A 20,915-nucleotide genomic window follows, 5' to 3' on the forward strand; every position below is an offset into this window, starting at 1 on the left:
CCTATGAAATGGTACTTCTATAGTCTATAGATCTTCTTAAAGCTTGAGGCAGTTGTTTTAAAAAAATAATTTGTCGGTTCTGAAATTACACTGTCATATGCGAAGAGTCTAATTTGACTATGTTGGATATATTCTGGAAGTTCATTCATATAAGTTTGGAATAGTGTTGGTCCTTGCAGCTGAATTGTGCCCTGTTGGACATGGCTCTAGCTGATATAAAGCCTGGTATTTTTTATGATGATATGCTTTCTAAAAGTACTGTTTAGTTTCTGCTCGAAAGAAAAGATTCAACCCAGTTTATTTTTTTTTCTGATATGACAAAGTATTTCATATTGAATGGTCTTTTTTCTTGTATGCAGTTTAATACCTTGACGGAAGCTTCAGCAAAATACATGATTATAATAAAGATGCACCATGAAAGCAAAATTTTATATATTTTTTTAGAGATGCATATATGCGATTGTAATTGGGGTTTTTTTAGGGATGAAGAAGGGTTCAGATCATCATTTCTATATTTATTTATCTTATTTTTTTACCATTTATCTTTATACTAGATATGATCAGATATTTTTTTGCCTAAAATGCATCAAATATTTGCCACTGGACTTTAAACAACGTACAACCAATCAATATGTTCTTTATATTTCATCACCTCTATATATTTTGTCATCTATATTTTTTGCCTCGCTTCCAGACTTACTTTTCTCAACATTATTCTAATATCCATAATATCTGTGAAACATTTTCATATCCTTATAAATGGTGACCTATTCGTATTCTCGTAAACATGTGCATGGTAATTGAAACAAGAAAAATAAACAAATTTTAGAACTGTTTGCTTGAGCTTTTTAGAGAAAAGTATAAGTCCCAGATTCTGCTACAAAGTAGATCTTATGAAAATAAAATAGCATTTTATTAATGTCCATTCATTTTCCTGGACCGGGAGGGGGGGGGGGTCATTCCGTTTAAAATAAATAATTTGTATGGTATTAAAAAATAAATACTGTACTGTATTTTGGAATAATGAGAGAGTGTATATCACCATTATCGACATTAAACATAAAATTATATACATTTTTTTGGATTTGTACCTGTTCTTTCAAAACACAGATCACCTGGTAATCATTGTGTTATAAACCAATATAAATTCAAGTATAAAATCGTACTGTTCAAATCAACTGTAATGATATTGCTATATCATCTGGTCAATGTTTACGTTTATAGAGACTCCGCCTATCTTATCTTGATTGACATTATAACAGTTACACGTGCTTAAAGTTCATTGACTTTATCTATATATAACACACTGGGGTTTTATAACATGTGCAGTTCTATATCATGTAGTCTTATAATAAACATGTATTAATTATATGGATTAACTCAATTGGCCTCTGACAATGGTAACATAACATGGTGTCAGATGTGAAAACGACTTTAAAATAGTTAGTAGCAAATGCTATCATTATTGTTTGGTGGGGAAAAGATAAAAGAAAGAATGGATGGTCATTTCAAGCAACCACCAGAAATGGATTTTTCCCATGAAGATAACCTATCCGAAAAATGGAAAAGGTGGAAACAAACAATGAGCTTATACTTAGAAGTAGCTATGAGTGAAAAAAACAGAAAAAGAACAGTGCAGAGCTGTTTTATATGTTATCGGATTAGACGGCCGAGAAATTTATAATACTTTCAATTTCGGTGAAGGTGAGGCTGACAAACTTCAAGTGCTGTTGAAAAAATTCGAGGACTATTGCATCCCGAAGAAGAACGTAACGGTAATTAGACATCGTTTTAATACACGCGTTCAAAATTCAAGTGAAAGTATTGATCAATATTTAACAGACCTGAAGTTAATTGCAAAAAACTGCGAATTTGAACACTTAAAAGATGGACTCATTCGTGATAGAATAGTTTGTGGTACGAACTCTTCCAGAGTAAAAGAACGTTTACTTCGAGAGGATGGGTTGACACTGGACAAAGCTGTTGGTATTTGTCGCGCCGACGAAGAATCTCGAAAACAGATGAAGACGTTGAATGACGAAGAACAAGTACACGCTTTGAGGAGGAAAACACAACACCAAAGAAATAACCGAAATGAAGGCTACGCAAAGATAGGTCCGAGCAGACGAGATCACGAGAAGCGAGGGTCGAATTCGAGTTTCAGTTGTGGAAAGTGCGGAACAACTCACGAGAAAAGAAACTGTCCTGCATACGGTAAAAAGTGCCATAAATGCAAAAAACCGAATCACTATCAGAAGTTCTGTAAATCAAAATTGTCGAAAAGTGTTCACGGATTAGATGAATATTCTTCATGCGAATCGGACGGTGAAAATTACCTCGTAGGAGCAGTAAACAGAAAAACGGAAATCAAGGAAAATGCTTGCTTTACATCATTCAAATTGCAAGGTAAGACAGTACAATTTAAAATCGATACTGGTGCTCAAGTCAACATCTTACCGCTTTCAATTTACAAGAAATTGTCAAACTTGAAATTAAGCAAAACTTCCACTTCTCTTACTAGCTATTCAGGAGATAAACTCAAAGTTAAAGGAAAATGTTCGTTGTATTTGAAAGACAAAAACTGTGAATTCTTTGTGACGGACACAAATCAATCTCCGCTATTAGGATTCAAGGCGTCAAATGAGTTAGGTCTTATTCATGTTATTATGACGGTACAAACAGACGTTGACGATCCTGTCAAATCGTTTCCGAAAGTCTTGACAGGCTTAGGATGTCTAGAAAAACCTTACCATATCAAAATAGACTCAAGCGTCAATCCTGTAATAAACCCGCCGAGAAAGATACCCGCCGCGCTTCGAGAAAAGCTCAAAGGTACATTAAAAGAAATGGAAGACAAAGAAGTAATCCGAAAGGTCGACGAACCGACAGACTGGGTGAATTCGTTGGTTGTTGTAGAAAAGCCGAAAACAGGAAAGTTGAGGATTTGTTTAGATCCAAGAAATTTGAATAAAGCGATAAAAAGAGAACATTTTGCGCTACCAACAATAGAGGACATAACCACACGACTGACAGGTGCTAAATATCTAAGTAAACTAGACTGCAATAGTGGATATTGGCAGTTACGCATGGATAAAGAGAGCCAGCTCCTTACTACGTTTAACTCTCCATTCGGGAGGTATTGCTTCTTACGAATGCCCTTTGGAATTAAATCGGCACAAGAAGTATTTCAAAAACGAGTGACACAATTGTTTGAAAACCTAAAAGGAGTAGAAACTGATATCGACGATATTCTAGTGTGGGGAACAACGCGAAAGGAACACGATGATAGACTTCGCTCAGTTCTTAACAGATGTCAAGAGGTTGGGCTTACGTTAAATGCCGAAAAATGCAAGTTTCGAGTAAAAGAGGTGACGTACATAGGACATACTCTAAGCGCAGATGGAGTTAGACCCGATCAGGAAAAAATACGGGCTATCAAAGAAATGCCGGCTCCAACAGACAAAAAAGGAATACAAAGACTACTAGGGACAATTAATTATTTAGCAAAGTTTGTTCCGAATATGTCAGCAGTTACAGAGCCTATCAGAAAGCTGTTAAAAGAAGAAAATGAATTCATTTGGACACATGAACAGCAACAAGCATTTGAGAAACTAAAAGACATTATTACTAGGAATCCAGTATTAAGTTTTTATGATGTGTCAAAACCAGTTACTGTAAGTTGTGATGCATCCCAATGCGGTCTAGGGGCAATGTTGATCCAGGACAATAAACCTGTTGCATATGCATCAAGGTCATTGACAGATGCCGAAAGCAGATATGCCAACATAGAAAGAGAATTACTTGGTGTGCTATTTGGATTGGAAAGATTTAATGATTACACGTATGGTAAACACATAAATGTTGAATCTGACCACAAACCGTTAGAGATGATCGTGAGAAAATCTCTAGGGTGTGCTCCGCCACGACTACAGAGGATGTTACTGAGGTTACAAAAATATGATTTCTCACTGAAGTACATACCAGGGAAGGATTTAATAGTTCCAGACATGTTATCGCGAGCGCCGATAAAGATCAACACAAATAATGAAGTGGAAAATGATATAGAGTGTTTCGTGAACATGGTCATAAGAAATACATCAATGTCTGATAGAAATCTTGAACAAATAACGGAAGAAACTTCAAAGGATGGTACCTTACAAACACTGACCAGGCTAATAATAGACGGCTGGCCAGATGAGAAAAATGAGGTTCCCAAGGAGGTTTTTGAATATTGGAATTTCCGGGATGAATTATCAAACGTAAATGGAATTATTCTAAAAGGAGAAAAGATAATTATACCAGCGAGTATGAGAAAGAATATTCTCAACAAACTACACGAAGGACATTTGGGAATAGAAAAAACCCGAAAATTAGCAAGAGACTCTATTTATTGGCCAGGAATTAATGCACAGATTACTGATTTTATTTCGAAATGCAGTGTGTGTTTAGAAAGCAGAAGATCAAACACAAAAGAGCCAATGTCCGAAAGTGAATGTCCAGATCTACCGTGGATGACAGTTGGTACCGATATTTTTTATTGGAACAATAACAATTACTTGATCATTGTAGATTACTACTCAAGATATTTTGAAATTGCGAAATTAGAGAACATACGTGCGTCATGCGTTATAACACACATGAAATCCGTTTTTGCGAGACACGGCATACCGACAAAAGTCCGAAGTGATTCAGGATCTCAATACGTATCAGCTGAATTTCGACAATTTGCAGAATCATGGGGCTTCACACACACAGTGTCTAGTCCACACTATCAACAGTCCAATGGATTAGCCGAGAGATTCGTTCAAAGCGTCAAGAAAATGCTAAGCAAATCTAAAGAGGACGGAAAAGATCCGTATATTGCTATGTTAAAATACAGAAATACACCGTTGGAAAATCTTGACTCACCAGCTCAACTATTAATGAATAGAAGACTGAGGACAACTATTCCGACAATAAAGAACCGTTTGAAACCAAAATGCGGGAATTTGAAGAACACACAAATCAAAATGAAACAACAAAAAATAAATCAAAAACAATATTACGATAAAAGTTCAAAACCATTACCTGAATTACAGCCGAATGATACTATTCGATTCCAGCACAAACCGAAAGGAAAATGGGACCAAGGAACTGTTGTGAAATATAATAACACTCCGAACTCGTATGTGATTGAAACACCAGAAGGACAAATTTTCAAAAGAAACAGAAAACATTTAGTAAAAACAAAAGAAGACAAAATTGAACAAACATTTTTAGAAGAAGCAAATGAAAACAATAACAACATCAATATAACTGATGAACAATCCACAGAACCATCGTCTGTTAGAAGAAGTGAAAGATCTGTCAAAAAACCTACTCGACTAATAGAGGAGTGTTAAATTCTTAAGGAAATCTGAGTAGTGCCGTAAGGGACAGAATAATGCCCTTGCTCAGATTTATCGAGTAGGAAAAGGCAGGAGAGTCTATCCTGACCTTACGTTTGTATGAAATTATTTAAATTGATAATCACAATTTCTTCAAATTTGTCCATCAAAATTATGTAATTTAGTATACGTTTACTACTTATGTGAGAAAATATTTTCTCCATTTTCTTTATTGATCAACATGTGATTTTCTAAAGTAATTTCGTATGATCGTTAAATTGCATGCTGTCTGTAAATATTTATCGTAGTTAATTAGATTCAACATTAAACGCAAACTGGCTAGACTTTCAATGTGACTTAATGAACTGTGTTAAATTAATTGCTTGTCTCAAGAGAGGGGTTGTAATGATATTGCTATATCATCTGGTCAATGTTTACGTTTATAGAGACTCCGCCTATCTTATCTTGATTGACATTATAACAGTTACACGTGCTTAAAGTTCATTGACTTTATCTATATATAACACACTGGGGTTTTATAACATGTGCAGTTCTATATCATGTAGTCTTATAATAAACATGTATTAATTATATTGATTAACTCAATTGGCCTCTGACAATGGTAACATAACAATCAATTTAAATTCAAGTATAAAATCGTACTGTTCAAATCAACATACATGTAAATGTATTTGACATCAAAGCTTTTGCAAAGAGACATTACACACAGGTGTCAATATTTACACACCGGCCACAAGTTGTCATAAATCACCGATGTGCACGCTGGTATTAATTAACGACGGTCAGTTTTAGACGTCAAACCAAGCTGTGATTAATTTCCGCTCTAGATAAGAAGATACAGTAGCAATAAAATTATGTTAGAATTTTTTTTAAGGGGACCTGAACTGGGGGGCACGTGCCCCCGGTAAATCTGCCCCTGTTTTCTTGAATCGTGCTAAGATTTTTCGTGCAGTTTAAGGGCATACGATACAGTTACAGTAAAGGTAATGACGTTGCTAACGTAATTTGTTATTTTCGCGACGTCAAACTGTGACATATCAAGAAAAGATGCATTTTTCGACTGATTTTTATCATTCAAACTGATTTAATTTGAAAACGAGTTCATGGACCCCTATTTTTCAAAACGGCATTTGGTTTCATTTTGCAGGGAGATTATGTGACCCAAATTTTATAAAACTGTAAATAGAGGATTTTTTTTAATTGTTATAAACATGCAGTAAAAAAATACGTTTTTTCCTCAATTCATGAACATTTGATAAATATGAGTTATTTCTGAATAAAAAATTGCATATTTTTTAAAGATATTTATAAAATACAGAAATTACCGATTATTTAACAAAAAACAATTTGTTTTTATCTTTTATAACAAAAAAGTGATGTCTTTCTTTCAAAAAAGAAATTACGGACACAAATCAGAATTTCGAGCAAATATACAAAATTTCGACCTCATTTTACTCAAAAAATAGCACATGAAGGTTATTTTTTATTACATATTTAATTTAATCAGGTAAAAAATAGCCTTTATGCAAATTTTCATGAACTTGTAAATACAGGATCAAAACTGTATCGTATGCCCTTAATTAACATACCGGCTCCTTTTCTTTTTTTTTTAAATTGAATGGCTGTTCCCTTATAATAATATTATTATTATACTTTTTTTTGTATTTGTATTTATCTTCTTTTTCGATTATAGATAGAGGATCATAAAGGGACCGAGTCGACAGAGAAAAAAATGCCTGTGTACAATTTTTTATTTTTTTTAAATTATCCCGCCAAATATTAATTTGATCACATGATACCCATGTGATTTATTCTAGCATGGCAGCCTCCATGAGTGTTGCCAACGCCGCAGCTAACGGCGATTTAACGGTAATTTCCAGTATAAAGAACCAAATTCAGTTAATACTCACAATAACAATCTGATGTATATTGATTATTTGTTTCGCCTCAAAGTGAATAATCCCGAAGTAGTGACTAAAAAGAACGGAAGGTGGTTGTCAATGTAAACCACTACTGAGTACATGTATTAAAAATTCAAAATAAGCAGGGTTAAAATCAAAACCATGACAACTCGTCCCACTATCAAATTGCCCCACTTTTTTTACCAACTCCCCCACTTTCCAAAGAATCCCCCCACTCTTGTTTACCAACAAATAATAAGGTAATATCCCTTACAACCTATAGAAAAGGGTTGGTGGGGGTATCGTACTCCAGTGTTCATTATTTTGGATGGCAGGATTTTTTTTTTAATTCAGGATTTCAGGATCAGGACCACTCCTCATTATAAGGTATATACGATTTCCTACTGACCCCCTATGCATCCATAGAGGATTAGAAAAATCCATAGTGGATGAGGTGCTAGGCAGTAGTGAACTGTATAATGAATTAATAGCGCACGCTGGACTTTTCCTGCTGAGTTTTGTAGAAAAATAAACAATGAAATACAACAAAATCAATAGACAACGTCTCCATTAACAGTACTTGTGACATCATGAATTAACCCTTCTATGAAAATTTACTAACCCTCTAAGGATCACTGATGGTGCTAAACCAATCACAATGTGATATTTTACTAGCAGTGCGATAATCCCTACGTACATCATATAACATGTATACAAAATGAAAATTTGTCCTGGTTGACCTGAGAATCTGCTATGCATGAACTATTGATGTCATACAACAATTTTTTTTCCATCGTGGCTTTAGATATATTTGATATGAATTATATTGAAACAGTAAGAAAGCCAAATCAGAGGGTGGTAATGCAGGTACTTTCATTAAGAATAACGGTAAAATTTCTTGCCATATGATGTAAACAGTAATGTTTGGTGCATGACTATAAAATGTGCACTTCCTTTTGGTGCATGACTATAAAATGTGCACTTCCTTAGACGATAAAACAATTGAATGAGTATGACGAATCACGTTAATTTTTTTCTCAAAAAAATAACGATAACTATTATTATTTAAGACCTTTGGTGAATTACTGTAGGAATATTTTGACGCTGACGGTAGCAAAAATGTCTGTTTGACGCCTGATGTTAAAGGGCATTACTACCCTCAAATCAATTACAAGGTTAAAAGTTGAAGAACATTAAAAATCAGGTTTAAGTTTAATCCATACACCTTTTGCTATTTGTCCGCCAGTAACTGGCCATCACACAGGTTCCCATAAAATTAGACATCATAATACAAAATATCTAACGCCTCAAAGGTAAAGTGATTATTGTTCTATGACGTCATTAGTTCAAGTTGGACAGGTTCTCAGGTCAGCAGGGGAAACTCAGGCCAAAGCGATCAGGTGTAATATAGGCATGCATTACCTGTGAAAGGGAACAAACTCTATGAATTATTATTTTGTAACTTCAAAATCTGTTAAAAAGAAACAGAAATTCCGTCATGACTGTAATGTTTCTGATTTTGTTCTGTTGTTAGGAATTTTACTTGTGACGTTATGTCAGTATGACGTCATGTTCAATGCAAACAAAGAAACACGATCATCAGGTAATGTTAATTCATATCAAAGAATTAATAAGAATGAGATTGATATTGTGTTCCTTGAGCAGTTCCTATATTCTATTAGACTACTCAAAGTCTCATGACAATGAGACCAGAAGAAGGAAGCAGAGTTCTGCGCAAATTCGAGAATTAAAAGAAGTAACAAAAAAAAAGTTAATGATTTTTAGTTCATTAGTACAATCATGACAATAAAAAGTTTGGGAAATTTTCCAGATTTTATAATTGATTTTATTACTGTTATATAATGTGCCCTTATTAGAATGTTTTGTTGAATTGAATTGTGCAAAACCTCTTCAAATGAATAAGACAGGAAAAAACATCATTAATACAAGATTGGAAGCTACATTTTGTAATCTAAATGTTAGAACTGTAAAACAAGAATATGAGATAGCTTTTAGAATATGCTTGACAATGTTTGACAGGTTTAAGAATATCAAAAGAAAAGATAGACCAAGAACATCATCAAAATGTATGCTGAATTTTGGAAGACGTCTATGATTTTAACATTTTAGGCCATATTAATCCAAAACTCAAGAAAGAATAGATTGACTTTTGTGTGCTTATACAAATGTATATGTTTGACACTAATTATGTTGGTTTAAAAACATTCAGAAAAACATCTATACCACTAAAGGAAGAGATCAATTTCTTTGAGCCCCATTAACTCCTTTAAAACCATACAGAGTTTGAAATATTTGTGACATATCAATTTTTTTTTCTAACAGAAATTGTCAATTTTAGAGAAAATTTCAAATTTAGAGAATGTAACTGATCTACAGTGTCTTATATATGCTTTCACCCATGCTTGCCTGCAAAATATAACTAATGTGGGACAATGGTGTTGATGGAAAAAAAAAATAGTCTTAAAATTTACATATTCATGATATTAATAACCAATAATTAAGAAGTTCCCAGTTGTTTCCGATACTAATCCCAATAGTACCTTTTAATTTACTGTTAACATAATCTGTACTTTCCGTCTCTGTCAGGCACACCATCAAACAATGAATTTCAGGGATTTGCTATACACACAGACCATAATCACACCTGAACTTCGTCACTATACAGGAATTTACACTTTGACCTCGAAAATATATCTATCTATTCTAACAAGTAGTTTCTGGTTGTAACTTGTACTAAGAAAAGTAGAACGGATTCAAACAAACATTTTTCATCAATAAGAAAAACACATACATGACATACAGCATAGCAAACTATAAAAATCTTTGACCTTACAAATTATACAACCATTGATTTGCCTACAGTAATCCTGTAAGTAAATGCTTATTTATCCTTATTTATAACCATGTATTATCTGTTTCAGTATGCTCGACAATGTGTAGAAAATGGAGGGAAGGTGAATGAATACTCAAGAGATGGCATGACACCATTAGCTGTAGCCGCTTTCTGGGGATATGCTGATATTGCAGAATTCTTACTGGAAGTAGGGTAAGTTGTATCTCAAATTAAATGAACCAACAGACAGATATGGAACGCCACAGCTGTCTCATGTGGAACTCTGATATATAATATTACATTATGTTGTGCTATTATTACTTGATGATAGTTTGTCTTCTATAATATGAATTTGACAAATACTTTAATGTTATTTTGATATTAAATGATATGGTTTCGTATGGTCTAATATGGTTTTGTCATTACTCTATGTGGTTTCACCATTATTCAATGTGGGTCTGTCTTAAAAAAAAATGCTTTAGGTAATTTGGTTTTAACACAAGGAAGTTTTTGGAAAATTTTGCTATGTATTCTTATAACCAAATTAAAATTGTAAAAAAATAAAATGAAATGAAAACAACCCTCACAGAAATTATGACCAAATAAACTTTACACTTTTCTACATCTTGTATGGTTTCTATTTTATGAAAATCGCTCATTAAGTAAACTTGGTAAATTTTGTTTGAAAAATATAAATATTAGCTGAAATGATTGGACATTTTATTTGTGGGAACTTACCTTTGTCTAATGACTGTAAATAAAGTATGCAAACCTTTTTTTAATCAAGAACAGTGTAATTTAAAAGATCTGAAGGAAGAATTGTCCAGTTAATCTAACATACATTTGACCCTAACCTTGAAGTAATGGCAACAGAAGATTTTCAAGTTTTAATCTTTAGCATTATACCCTAAATATACACAGAAAAAAGTCCAACAAAATCTTTTATAAATTTTTATTTTAAAATGTCTATGGAGATTTGCATCGAAATGGTAGATAACTCTGCAAAATAAGGAAGAAAAATCAATAAAAAATTCATACAAAATTATAACTTTACCACTTCTATTCAACCGAATGTATTGATTTATTGAATTTTTTTGGGCCGTCTTTAGAGTACAACAAACAACTCTTAAGGTGTTTTCATACATTTCATCAACATGATCAAGCTTATATATAACCTACATTTCATAATTCATATATATGGTAACCAATTATTAGCTGATGTTCAGCATGTCAAGGTAAAGAATTTCAAATCTAATAAAACTAATTAGGCATATATCCTTCTTTTTATTATTTAAAGTTTCTTTACACAAGATAGATGCTAAACAAATATATTTAACAGATATAAACACTACCAAATATTCACATTATTTTTTCAAAATGGTTACAAAGCAATAAATTTGCAATTTCTTTAATGAAAAATGTGCAGAAAAATAAAATAAAAACTTTCTTCAGAAAAATTTGGTTGATTGTATAGGGAATCATTAAAGCATGACTGGAGCAGGCCTCCTCTTAGGTCAGTCAGAGGGCCTCCCCTTAGGAAAAGTTCTGGATCCGCCACTACATGATAACCCCATAAAAGTATCATACTTTACATAAATTTTAAGGAAATCATCCAAAAACTGACATAAAAGACTATTTTTTTTCCGGATTTATCTCCCATTCCAATGCTTATTTCCATAAAAAATTAAAAATACTGATTTTGAGTTTTCCTCAAGTGAGACTTTTTTCTGTGTATATTGGGGCTTAATGCTATAGATTAGTAAAATTGAGAAAGGAAATGAGGAATGTGTCAAAGTGACAACAACCAGACCATAGAGCAGACAACAGTCGAACTAAATCATTCTCTGTTGCAATAAGTTTAATGTTCAAACTAAATTTGACTGGACTAGAATTACTGGGAATTTTTATTATATATTTGAATTTTCTCTAAATAAGCTTTGGATTTGTAATTAACTTATTCTTATTTTATCATGTTTATATTGAATAATAAATTATATTCTAGATCTATATTTTCTCATGAACAAACTAATGCAAAAAAGGGACGCTATAAGTTTTCAGATAATTCTGTTATTTTTTTTTAGAGCCAACATAAACTTGTGCAATAAGGGTACACAGTGGACACCACTTCATTGTGCTGCTTTCCAAGGTCATGGGAAGGTCATAATGAAATTGATGGATCATAACCCTGAAATGACATTAAAGGACAGTCAAGGAAGGTCAGTTTATTTCACGTTGATGTATGATGATCATGAGAGATTGACCATCTTTGCTAGCCATTGTCAATGAAAAAGTGGATAATTGTCTCATTGGCAATCAAACTTCATCTCCTGAAATTTTGTGATATTACACAACATTTATTTTTATATGCTTTTATACTTTTACAACTATTTTATTGTCAATCTATTAACAATACCTGTTTCTTGTGTATTTTCAGTTTTTTTTTTTTTTGTCAACAGAATATTGAAACTTTAAAAAAATCTTCTCTGATGCAACTGCAGTTCTATTAAATCTTTTTCACAAAATACACTGTGCACTCATTTTAATTACAGGTGAGGGATTCAGACATCTTGGAGCCTCTACTTTGATATAGAAAATGTTATGTAAATAATAGGTGAAATGGGGTGTACATCATTGACATGGCAACCTATCAACAGATTAAGCAACGTAATTTTATGTCGGAATAATTTTTCAATCATCATGATCATGTCACTTATAAATGACTTTATTTTTTGTGTTAGAAATGAATTAACAGGTTACATGCATGTATCAATAATTTAATGTATTCATTTATTGTTTCAGGACAGCAATAGATTTTGCGTCAGCATTAGACTCAATATGGCCTTTTTTTGCTGGTAAGTTATATACATTATGGATTATGTAGGTTAAAAGATGTTAAAGTGACTTCATTTAGCATTGCTCATTTGAAGAATTATAAAGACGACAACTGATTAAAAAGTATATAAATACTGCTCGCAATGTTCTCATTGATGTGGAATATATTGCTTTTCCAGTTCTTTTCACTATTTGGACAAATTTTGTCTATATGTGATGTTTCTAACAGTGAGCGTACTGTAGTTAAATGATAAATAAATTAGTTTTTTCACTAAACATAAGAAGATGTGGTATGAGTGCCAGTACGAAAACTATACATCCAAGTCACAATTTGTAAAAGTAAACCATTATTGGTCAAAGTACAGTCTTCAACACAGAGTCTTGCAATTGGCTCACAACAAACAGCAATCATTAAAGAGCCCAGAAAATGACTAGTATAAAACCATTCAAACAGGAAAACCAATGGTCTAATATATATAAAAACAAGAAATGAGAAACACTACATACACATACAATAACTACTGTAATTGACTTTGGTTTTGTTCTTTTCAGCTGCAGGATGTAGACGTACTATGAAGTCAGAATTAATACAAATGGATATTGTTAAAAAGGTATTAATTGTTATTTATTGCATATATGTAAAAATAATATATGAAGTACATGTTACCATAAACGAAATCATAGATGAATATTGAGTTCAGCACATGGTCTTCAACTTTTAACATAATCCAACATCAAATGAGTTTTTCGGAAAGCACTACTGTTGGCGTTATCTAAAACTGCAGTGATCTGGAAGGTTTTTTTCACTATGGGCCCAGGGCCCCTCAAAAATAAATTCAATGGGCCATTTTCAAAAATAATGGGCCATGTTGTCAAATGAGTGGGCCATTCGAATTGACTTCTGTAAAAAAATCAAAAGTATCATTATTTTCTCATATTTTGGAAAAGAGGTGTTGGTACAAGTTTACCCTTATGATTTTAAATAATATTGTTCCTGTGATTCTGTAATTTCAATGAATATACAATAACTTCTTCCAAAACGGACAATATTAAAGATAAACCCTTATTTACAATGTTTAAACTGTTACTGTTGCCTTGGCTTGTTCATGTTCATGTTTTTTTAACACTAAATTTGGGTCTTCGTCGATACCATACTCATCCCAGACGTTTCATATTAGAGGACATTTCGGGAACGTCCTCTGCACTTCTTGTATTATTATTATTACTTCATCAAGATGACAAGAATAACAGTAGAGAGTACCATTAATTGATAGAACAAAACAATAATGCGCTGAAGTCATGTTTACAAAATGTCAAAACGAGCCAAAGACCAAAAAATGACAAGGACAGTTAAGCGCCTTTTATGGGGACAAAAACTATATTCATAAAAAGGCTTCAGGGGTTTTCAATCGAAATAATAGCAAGCTAAACTAAATTAAAAGATTATTATTAGAGTTAAATCTTGTCTGTAATAGCCAAATTTCACAAATGTAAAGTTGTTTATAAAAAATTATATCATGAATGATGGTTAATTGCGTTTTTTGGGTTATCAGTTAAACTGTATGGTTCTATTATTACCATAGGAAAACACCCGAGACATTAAACCGCATGGTTCTATTACCATAGGAAAACACCCGAGATGTCCTAAAAATATATAGGTGCTCCTATGATTGGAGGAACATTATACAGTTGTGTACACACACATGGCGGCACGGAACACGATCGGAAAACTATTTGACGATATCTAAACGTTTCGAAACATATTGCACATAGACTGAGTACTTGAATTGGCTAAGCTGAATATGACAAATTTGACTGGATATGATATAATTGTGTTTGTATTTTCTCATGCTTTTTGTTTAAAAAATGTTGGTTGACCCCCTGGTATGGTTGAATTCACTGTTGATAAGTATGTCAGTTGAAATGAAATAAAATATTCATGCTAGAACTGAAACATGCCAATGTTTTATCAAAAAGAGGTTTCAAAAATGTTAGCATATTTATGCTTTGATTTACTGTTCAATAGTAAACAAGTTTGATACTGATATTAACAGGTTAGCCAAGATGATCCATCAATTGCTGTTATTCCCAGATCAGATTTTGCTCATTTTTCACGACCTGGTTCTGCTTATGTAATGAGATCTCAACCAATGAACGGACCAAGTACAGACAAATATAAGGTAAAATACATAACTAGAATGAGAAATATGTGATTCATTTGTTTTATTGTTCTCAATTTCTAATTGAAATGAGTGAAAATTAACTGTTGCTTATCTTATGTCTACTATTTAGATTGGCTGCTAAGTGAATAAGAACATTTCTTAAATGATCTAAGATGTATGGTGTATGGAGTGATTGTAAGGTGTGTACAACTGTACATGGCAGGTTCATTCCAGACTTGACCTCATATTCTTGGTTTAGCGATTAGTGTTAAGTGTTTATTTATTGGTCTTTTTCTAAGAAAACATAAGTAACAAGTCAACTGTATTTTGTAAATTGACTGATTTGAAAGGTGTACATGGCAGAGTCCATTTGACCTTGACCTCATTTTTTATAAATCATTGATAGTGTAAATTTTGTGTGATATTTGTATTTACACTTTAATTTGAATACTTTTAACAACATTAATTCAATCAGCATGTGCACTCTTTTAAGCTATTAAATACAGGAAGACAAATTTTTAATTCCACTACTCCAAAGCAGAGGCAGATTTAGGGGGGGGGCAGGGAGCCCAGGCCCCCCTTTTTGGGAAAAAATTTGGTTGCTTACATAGGGAATCACTGAAGCGTGAATGGAGTGTGCCCCCTCTTAGGTCAGTCAGTGGGCCCCCACTTATGAAAATTTCTGGATCCGCCACTGCAAAGGAGGTGTTTATACCGTTTTGACCTCTGTCCATTCATCTGTATTTCCAACTTTCCTATGATATTCTGTTGCATTATTCTCAAGAACTACAAACCAGAGATTCTTGAAATTTGTTATCAGTCTTCATGTAGACCAAATATGTCTATAAACTAACACATAATCATCTTGTATAAAAATTTTATCACATTTTTCCTGGGAACTACAAACAACAAAGTTCTGATTGTTTATTATCAGGTTAATTGTGATCATTTAATCTGTGTTCATGTTGTAAAATCATTTTATTTATTTTTTTATAACCAGATTGAGGCTGCACAAACAGGTGATGTATTAGCTGGTACACCTGATGAAATGAACCAGTGGGACAGACGAGGGAATCCATCATTGTCCATGTGGAGAAGTTGATGACATTATGTTAAAAGTCCACCATCCGTCCCATTACCAAGCACAGTATGTTTATAAAACAATGTAAAATGTGATATGGTAATATTGAAGTATACATTCCTGTCATTATAATCATTTACATACACATAAAACACATATTTTATAGATTTTCATGTATATAAAAAAATGTACTAAGATTTATTTATACATTTGTTTATCATTATATTTATATTTGTTTCTTTTTGAAGGTGACACATCATGGTTTTTTCATGTGTTGTTTATTGTGTTCAAACACTGGTGTGATAATACAATTGCCAGTGTTAGTTTTAATCATCTTAATTATAGATAGATGATTGATTTTGTACAAGCTTTTCAATTTGTAGTGTACTTTGTAGACAAGACAATATTTTATTTTGTATGTAAATATATCAGATAGAAATTATTTCACAGTATTCATCACAAATACAGAATTATTTTTGGCTAGAAACGTCTAAATTGCCAGTGAATGTTTAAAAGCATTTAAAAAAAAAAAACTTGTCATAGTTTTCTCATATTTTACTTATATTTAATTCAGGGATGACTTTTGGTTGTGTATTATTATGAGGTTATTGTAGCCAGTGTTTTCTCTTGAAAGTCTTGATGTAAAACAAACATGCTGTATGTAAATTTCAGTTTGTATTGTTTTTTTACAAAAAAATAATTAATAAAATACTTAACTGTTTCTACTGTAAAAGTTTGGTTTAGTTAGTAATGTTGGTGGAGTGTGTATTAACTTATGATGCACTGTTTTATATTTGATCAAAAGGTGATTAGTTGTACAGCATTGCACACAATTTGTTAAGTTAGATGACAGTGCAGATTCATATTACCTTATAATTTTGATTTTTGCCATATTTCGGTATGTTAGTTTTTATATATTCTAATATAAAAGATGCCTTCATGTTATAATTAAAGTGGAAATCTGTTGTTATACAATGAAATTTCAAGTTGTAAAATGCTTCAAAGGGAGATAACTACAATGCTGACTTGCTGGTTCTATGGGTGAAATGATCTGATTGAAAAGCTTTAAAAGCTTAGATGTTTTTAGTATGAAAAAAACTTTATTGATATCAGATAATTTTATTTAAAAAAAAAAATTCTTAACTGCGCCTTAGGATAGAAAAACATTTTCCAGAAAGTAAGAAATATTTATGGTATTTATTTTAATTGCAGAAATTTTATTTCTTTCAAAATTTAAACAATTTGATTTAATATATAGGCAAATAAATCTAATGATTGGATCGTGTAAAGATTGAACTGTAACAATTGGGGACAATGTTTTGTAAAAAGCTAGGTCTTTGTCAACAATAAGAGGAGTTTCACATTTATGTTTTGTCATTTTTGTGACTATGAATTATATTGTAAATTTTTTGAAAGTTCTAAGACTAAATTATATAGGGTTTGTGTTGTTTATTCTTTAGTTGTCTATGTTGTGTCATGTGTACTATTGTTTTTCTGTTTGTCTTTTCCATTTGTGGCCATGGCGTTGTCAGTTTATTTTAGATTTATGAGTCTGACTGGTATTTTTCGACCATCTTTTGTAGGTCATTGTCCATGTAAAAAATATTGGATTTTTGGTAATTTTGCTGAATTTTCATAAACACCTGAGGTGTTTTTTCATAACCATGTAAATTCAGATTAACTTAGGCAACACTAAACAATAAATGGGCATTACTAAACATCTAAATTACATGTCAGCACTGCTGTTTCATTTCAAAGCTTTAGAGAACTTTGGTATATCATGTGAAAATAACTTTAAAGTGCTGACCTTTGTTAAATTTACATTTCTAACATTTCTATTTGAATCTGTTTTTTTAAATTGTGAAACAAGTACATTTTAAAGTAAGTAAAATATTATTATTGGTTTAAAAAAAAAAAGAAAAGTTCATGAAAGTGTGAATTTTCAAATCCACATTATTTTCTGGGTCCTGGGGAAAACTCTCAAAAGATCAGAGAGAGTATTATGACATCCTCCATCCTAAATACAGAGCAAAATAACTTATATGTTGTGTCCTTTTCCATTAAAGAAATGTCATAAGATTTTTGTTTCTAATTCGATGGGTAATTTTGTACAATTAGAAAGTTTCAGAATTAAAATCCTGTGATATCATTTTATTATTATGAGGTCGTCATAAAAGAAAACTGTAAAACGTTGAACATGCATTATCATGTTAATATTTCTCCCCTGTACATGCATATACTACCTTTTAATGGTTGCAAAGGTATAGAGCAATTAGTTTTATGGAACAGGTACATTTTCAAGCATAGTAACAGAGTAAAAAAAATACTGTAATTTTGCTGATTTATATGAAATAATGCCACTTAGAAAGAACAAATATCATCATTGAATAATATTTTCTAATTGGCAATTACTATTTTCTTGGTAGGTGTCTTTTAAAATACAGACAAACCATTTTTATTGATTGTTTTGTTTATTCTGTAATAAAATTACAATACCATATATTTATTGTTGATGTATTTTATCTGCACATACAACTTGCACTGTTTTAGATAGAAATCTATCACTAGAAGAAGATAATAAAATGGTGTTTTGCATATATGGTTTTTATCTTTTTCACCACAAGTGGTGTCTGTGGCCAAGCTGTCTTAGTAGTTCAACTACGGTGTTTAACTCCATCTTAATTGACAATATATATTTGATTTTAAACATATTTTATTCATTTAGATATGAAAAGGATTGAGCAACAGGCACAGCCTATAAAAGCTCTCTCCATATTACATGTACAAGGTATAATTCAATTACAACAACTGTATTTAAAATAATGCAATTTAGTGGAACATGCATGCTACTTGTGAGCTCACACGAGCAAAATATGTTAACAGTGTTACTTAATAAATGCAAAGTATATTTAAATATATACTAGACAACTAATCATCAGTTATTTAAGGTACCTTGAAACCTGCAAATATCCTGTATAAGTCATTAGAAACATATATATGGGTTGAAAGAGACACTAAGCTTGCTTAGTGGAATACATGAATTAATGTTGGAGTTTAGAAAAAAACCCAAGATGAAACAAAAATTAAGTATGTTTCAAACAAAACTTTGAGTGTCACTGATAAATTTCTGAACAGATTTAAAAATAGCAATATTCATATCATATGAAAATAATCTGTTTCCAAAAAGTAGTAATTCAATATTTATGTCAACATTATCAACAATGAAGTAAATGGAATCAAGAAGGATCTGTCTTACATCATTATACTTAGGGCAAATAAAAAAGAAATGTTTGTTATCCTCAATAGGATGGTTACAGTTTGTGCAAATAGTGTTCTCGGATAAGAACTGACTAAACAAATGAGCTTTAAGGTTGTTAGCATTTATTTCTGAGTTGACAATGCCTTATATTAAGTTTCCTTATTCCATAGTTGAAAGGTTTACATATATTATCAGTCCTATAAAACTTATCCAGTCCACTTCTAAATATACCCAAACTTTTGTAAACTCAAAGGAAGACTATTCCAAAGTCTTATAGTGGAATGAATTAAACTATTGAAATAAGAGCTAGTTCTAGCAAGAGGCGGGTGAAAAGTGTTATTTTCATTCCTCAAAGTATAAGGGGTTTGTCTGGGAAGATATGGCTTGACTAACTCATACAAGTATGCAGGTGTCACCCAATTTAATATTTTATAGAATAGTATAAGCTTATGTTTATTACGTCTATTCTCCAGAGTTTCTAAACCTAATTCAATATAAAGTTTTTGTCTGGAGGAATTACGTCGTAATCCTGTGATAATTCTAGCAGCTTCTATCTGAAAATTTTCAAAAAGCTCAGTCTCGTGCTGGGAGCAATAGACCACTTTCGAGTTCATCCGTCACAGGTGCTCCCTTTCCCTTCTAGTAAATACAATATTTTTAGTTTTCTTAGAGTTAAATTGAAAAGCCCATGATTTTGCCCAATTTGAGATAACATTCAAGTCATCAGTCAAAGAAGCAGCCGATACAGCATGATCATCATGTACTATGACAAATAAAGAGGTGTCATCAGCAAAAAGTCTAATATTATAGCAATGTCATTTACTATATAATTTATATATAATTGACTATATATATATGATTGACAGTTTCCTACCTTATGTGGGTGATTTTGTCAGAGCACTCTTGTTTCCTCCACCAATTAAATTTGTATGGAGCTTAATTGGCCCTGCCTCTCAGTCCTGGCCTATTGACTTTAAAACAATTTCATAATTAACATGTATATGCTGAAGTTACTGATAAGGTTAGTTATTAGGAAACCACTTATGGTACAATGTAAGTGATATTTGGAATGCAGTTGTTTTGGCATTTGGATATCTTGTCTCCTCCTATTTGTTTCTGTGTAGCTTGAGTCATAGTTATTTGACTGAATATTTTTCATAAATACACGCTTTTTATTTCCATCAACTTTATACTTTATACAGCCATTGACAAAACACAAGTAACGCATACATGTTTTTCTTTTTTACCACATTGGGCCTAGATAGCAAACAAAGGCGGATCCAAGGGGGGATAGGCCCAAGCTGTTTAAGTAGTTCAACTTCTATGTCACTAGCCTGTTAATACTTAGGTTGTGATTTTAAGTCTCGCACGTGGAAGTGCGTTCTACTCAAAACTGAAATGTAGGTAGGATTGTCAGTTTTCCGACTGAAGGTCAATTA

At 32.1% G+C, this 20,915-nt stretch overlaps 2 protein-coding genes across 4 annotated transcripts; both read left to right on the forward strand.

The window, feature by feature from the left end:
* The first annotated feature begins 200 nt into the window (after positions 1–200).
* Positions 201–7,084, forward strand: LOC134688124 (uncharacterized protein K02A2.6-like). Its single transcript, XM_063548595.1, has 3 exons — positions 201–225; positions 1,843–5,164; positions 7,081–7,084. The coding sequence occupies exons 1-3, from the start codon at positions 201–203 to the stop codon at positions 7,082–7,084; spliced, it is 3,351 nt and encodes a 1,116-aa protein (XP_063404665.1).
* Positions 7,085–7,179: 95 nt separating this feature from the next.
* On the forward strand, positions 7,180–18,814 carry LOC134688445 (serine/threonine-protein phosphatase 6 regulatory ankyrin repeat subunit B-like). Of its 3 annotated transcripts, none has more exons than XM_063549162.1 (7): positions 7,180–7,256; positions 10,231–10,355; positions 12,224–12,358; positions 12,942–12,994; positions 13,527–13,585; positions 15,029–15,154; positions 16,137–18,814. In XM_063549162.1, the coding sequence occupies exons 1-7, from the start codon at positions 7,206–7,208 to the stop codon at positions 16,236–16,238; spliced, it is 651 nt and encodes a 216-aa protein (XP_063405232.1). In that variant the 5' UTR covers positions 7,180–7,205; the 3' UTR covers positions 16,239–18,814. The 3 variants fall into 3 exon arrangements, with proteins under 3 accessions (XP_063405232.1, XP_063405235.1, XP_063405233.1); XM_063549165.1 differs by lacking the exon at positions 7,180–7,256 and adding an exon at positions 7,279–7,377; XM_063549163.1 differs by lacking the exon at positions 7,180–7,256 and adding an exon at positions 8,835–8,891.
* Positions 18,815–20,915: the final 2,101 nt, after the last annotated feature.

The sequence above is a fragment of the Mytilus trossulus genome, chromosome 10 (genome assembly GCF_036588685.1).
Source record: "Mytilus trossulus isolate FHL-02 chromosome 10, PNRI_Mtr1.1.1.hap1, whole genome shotgun sequence".
In the NCBI taxonomy this organism is placed as follows: Eukaryota; Metazoa; Mollusca; class Bivalvia; order Mytilida; family Mytilidae; genus Mytilus; species Mytilus trossulus.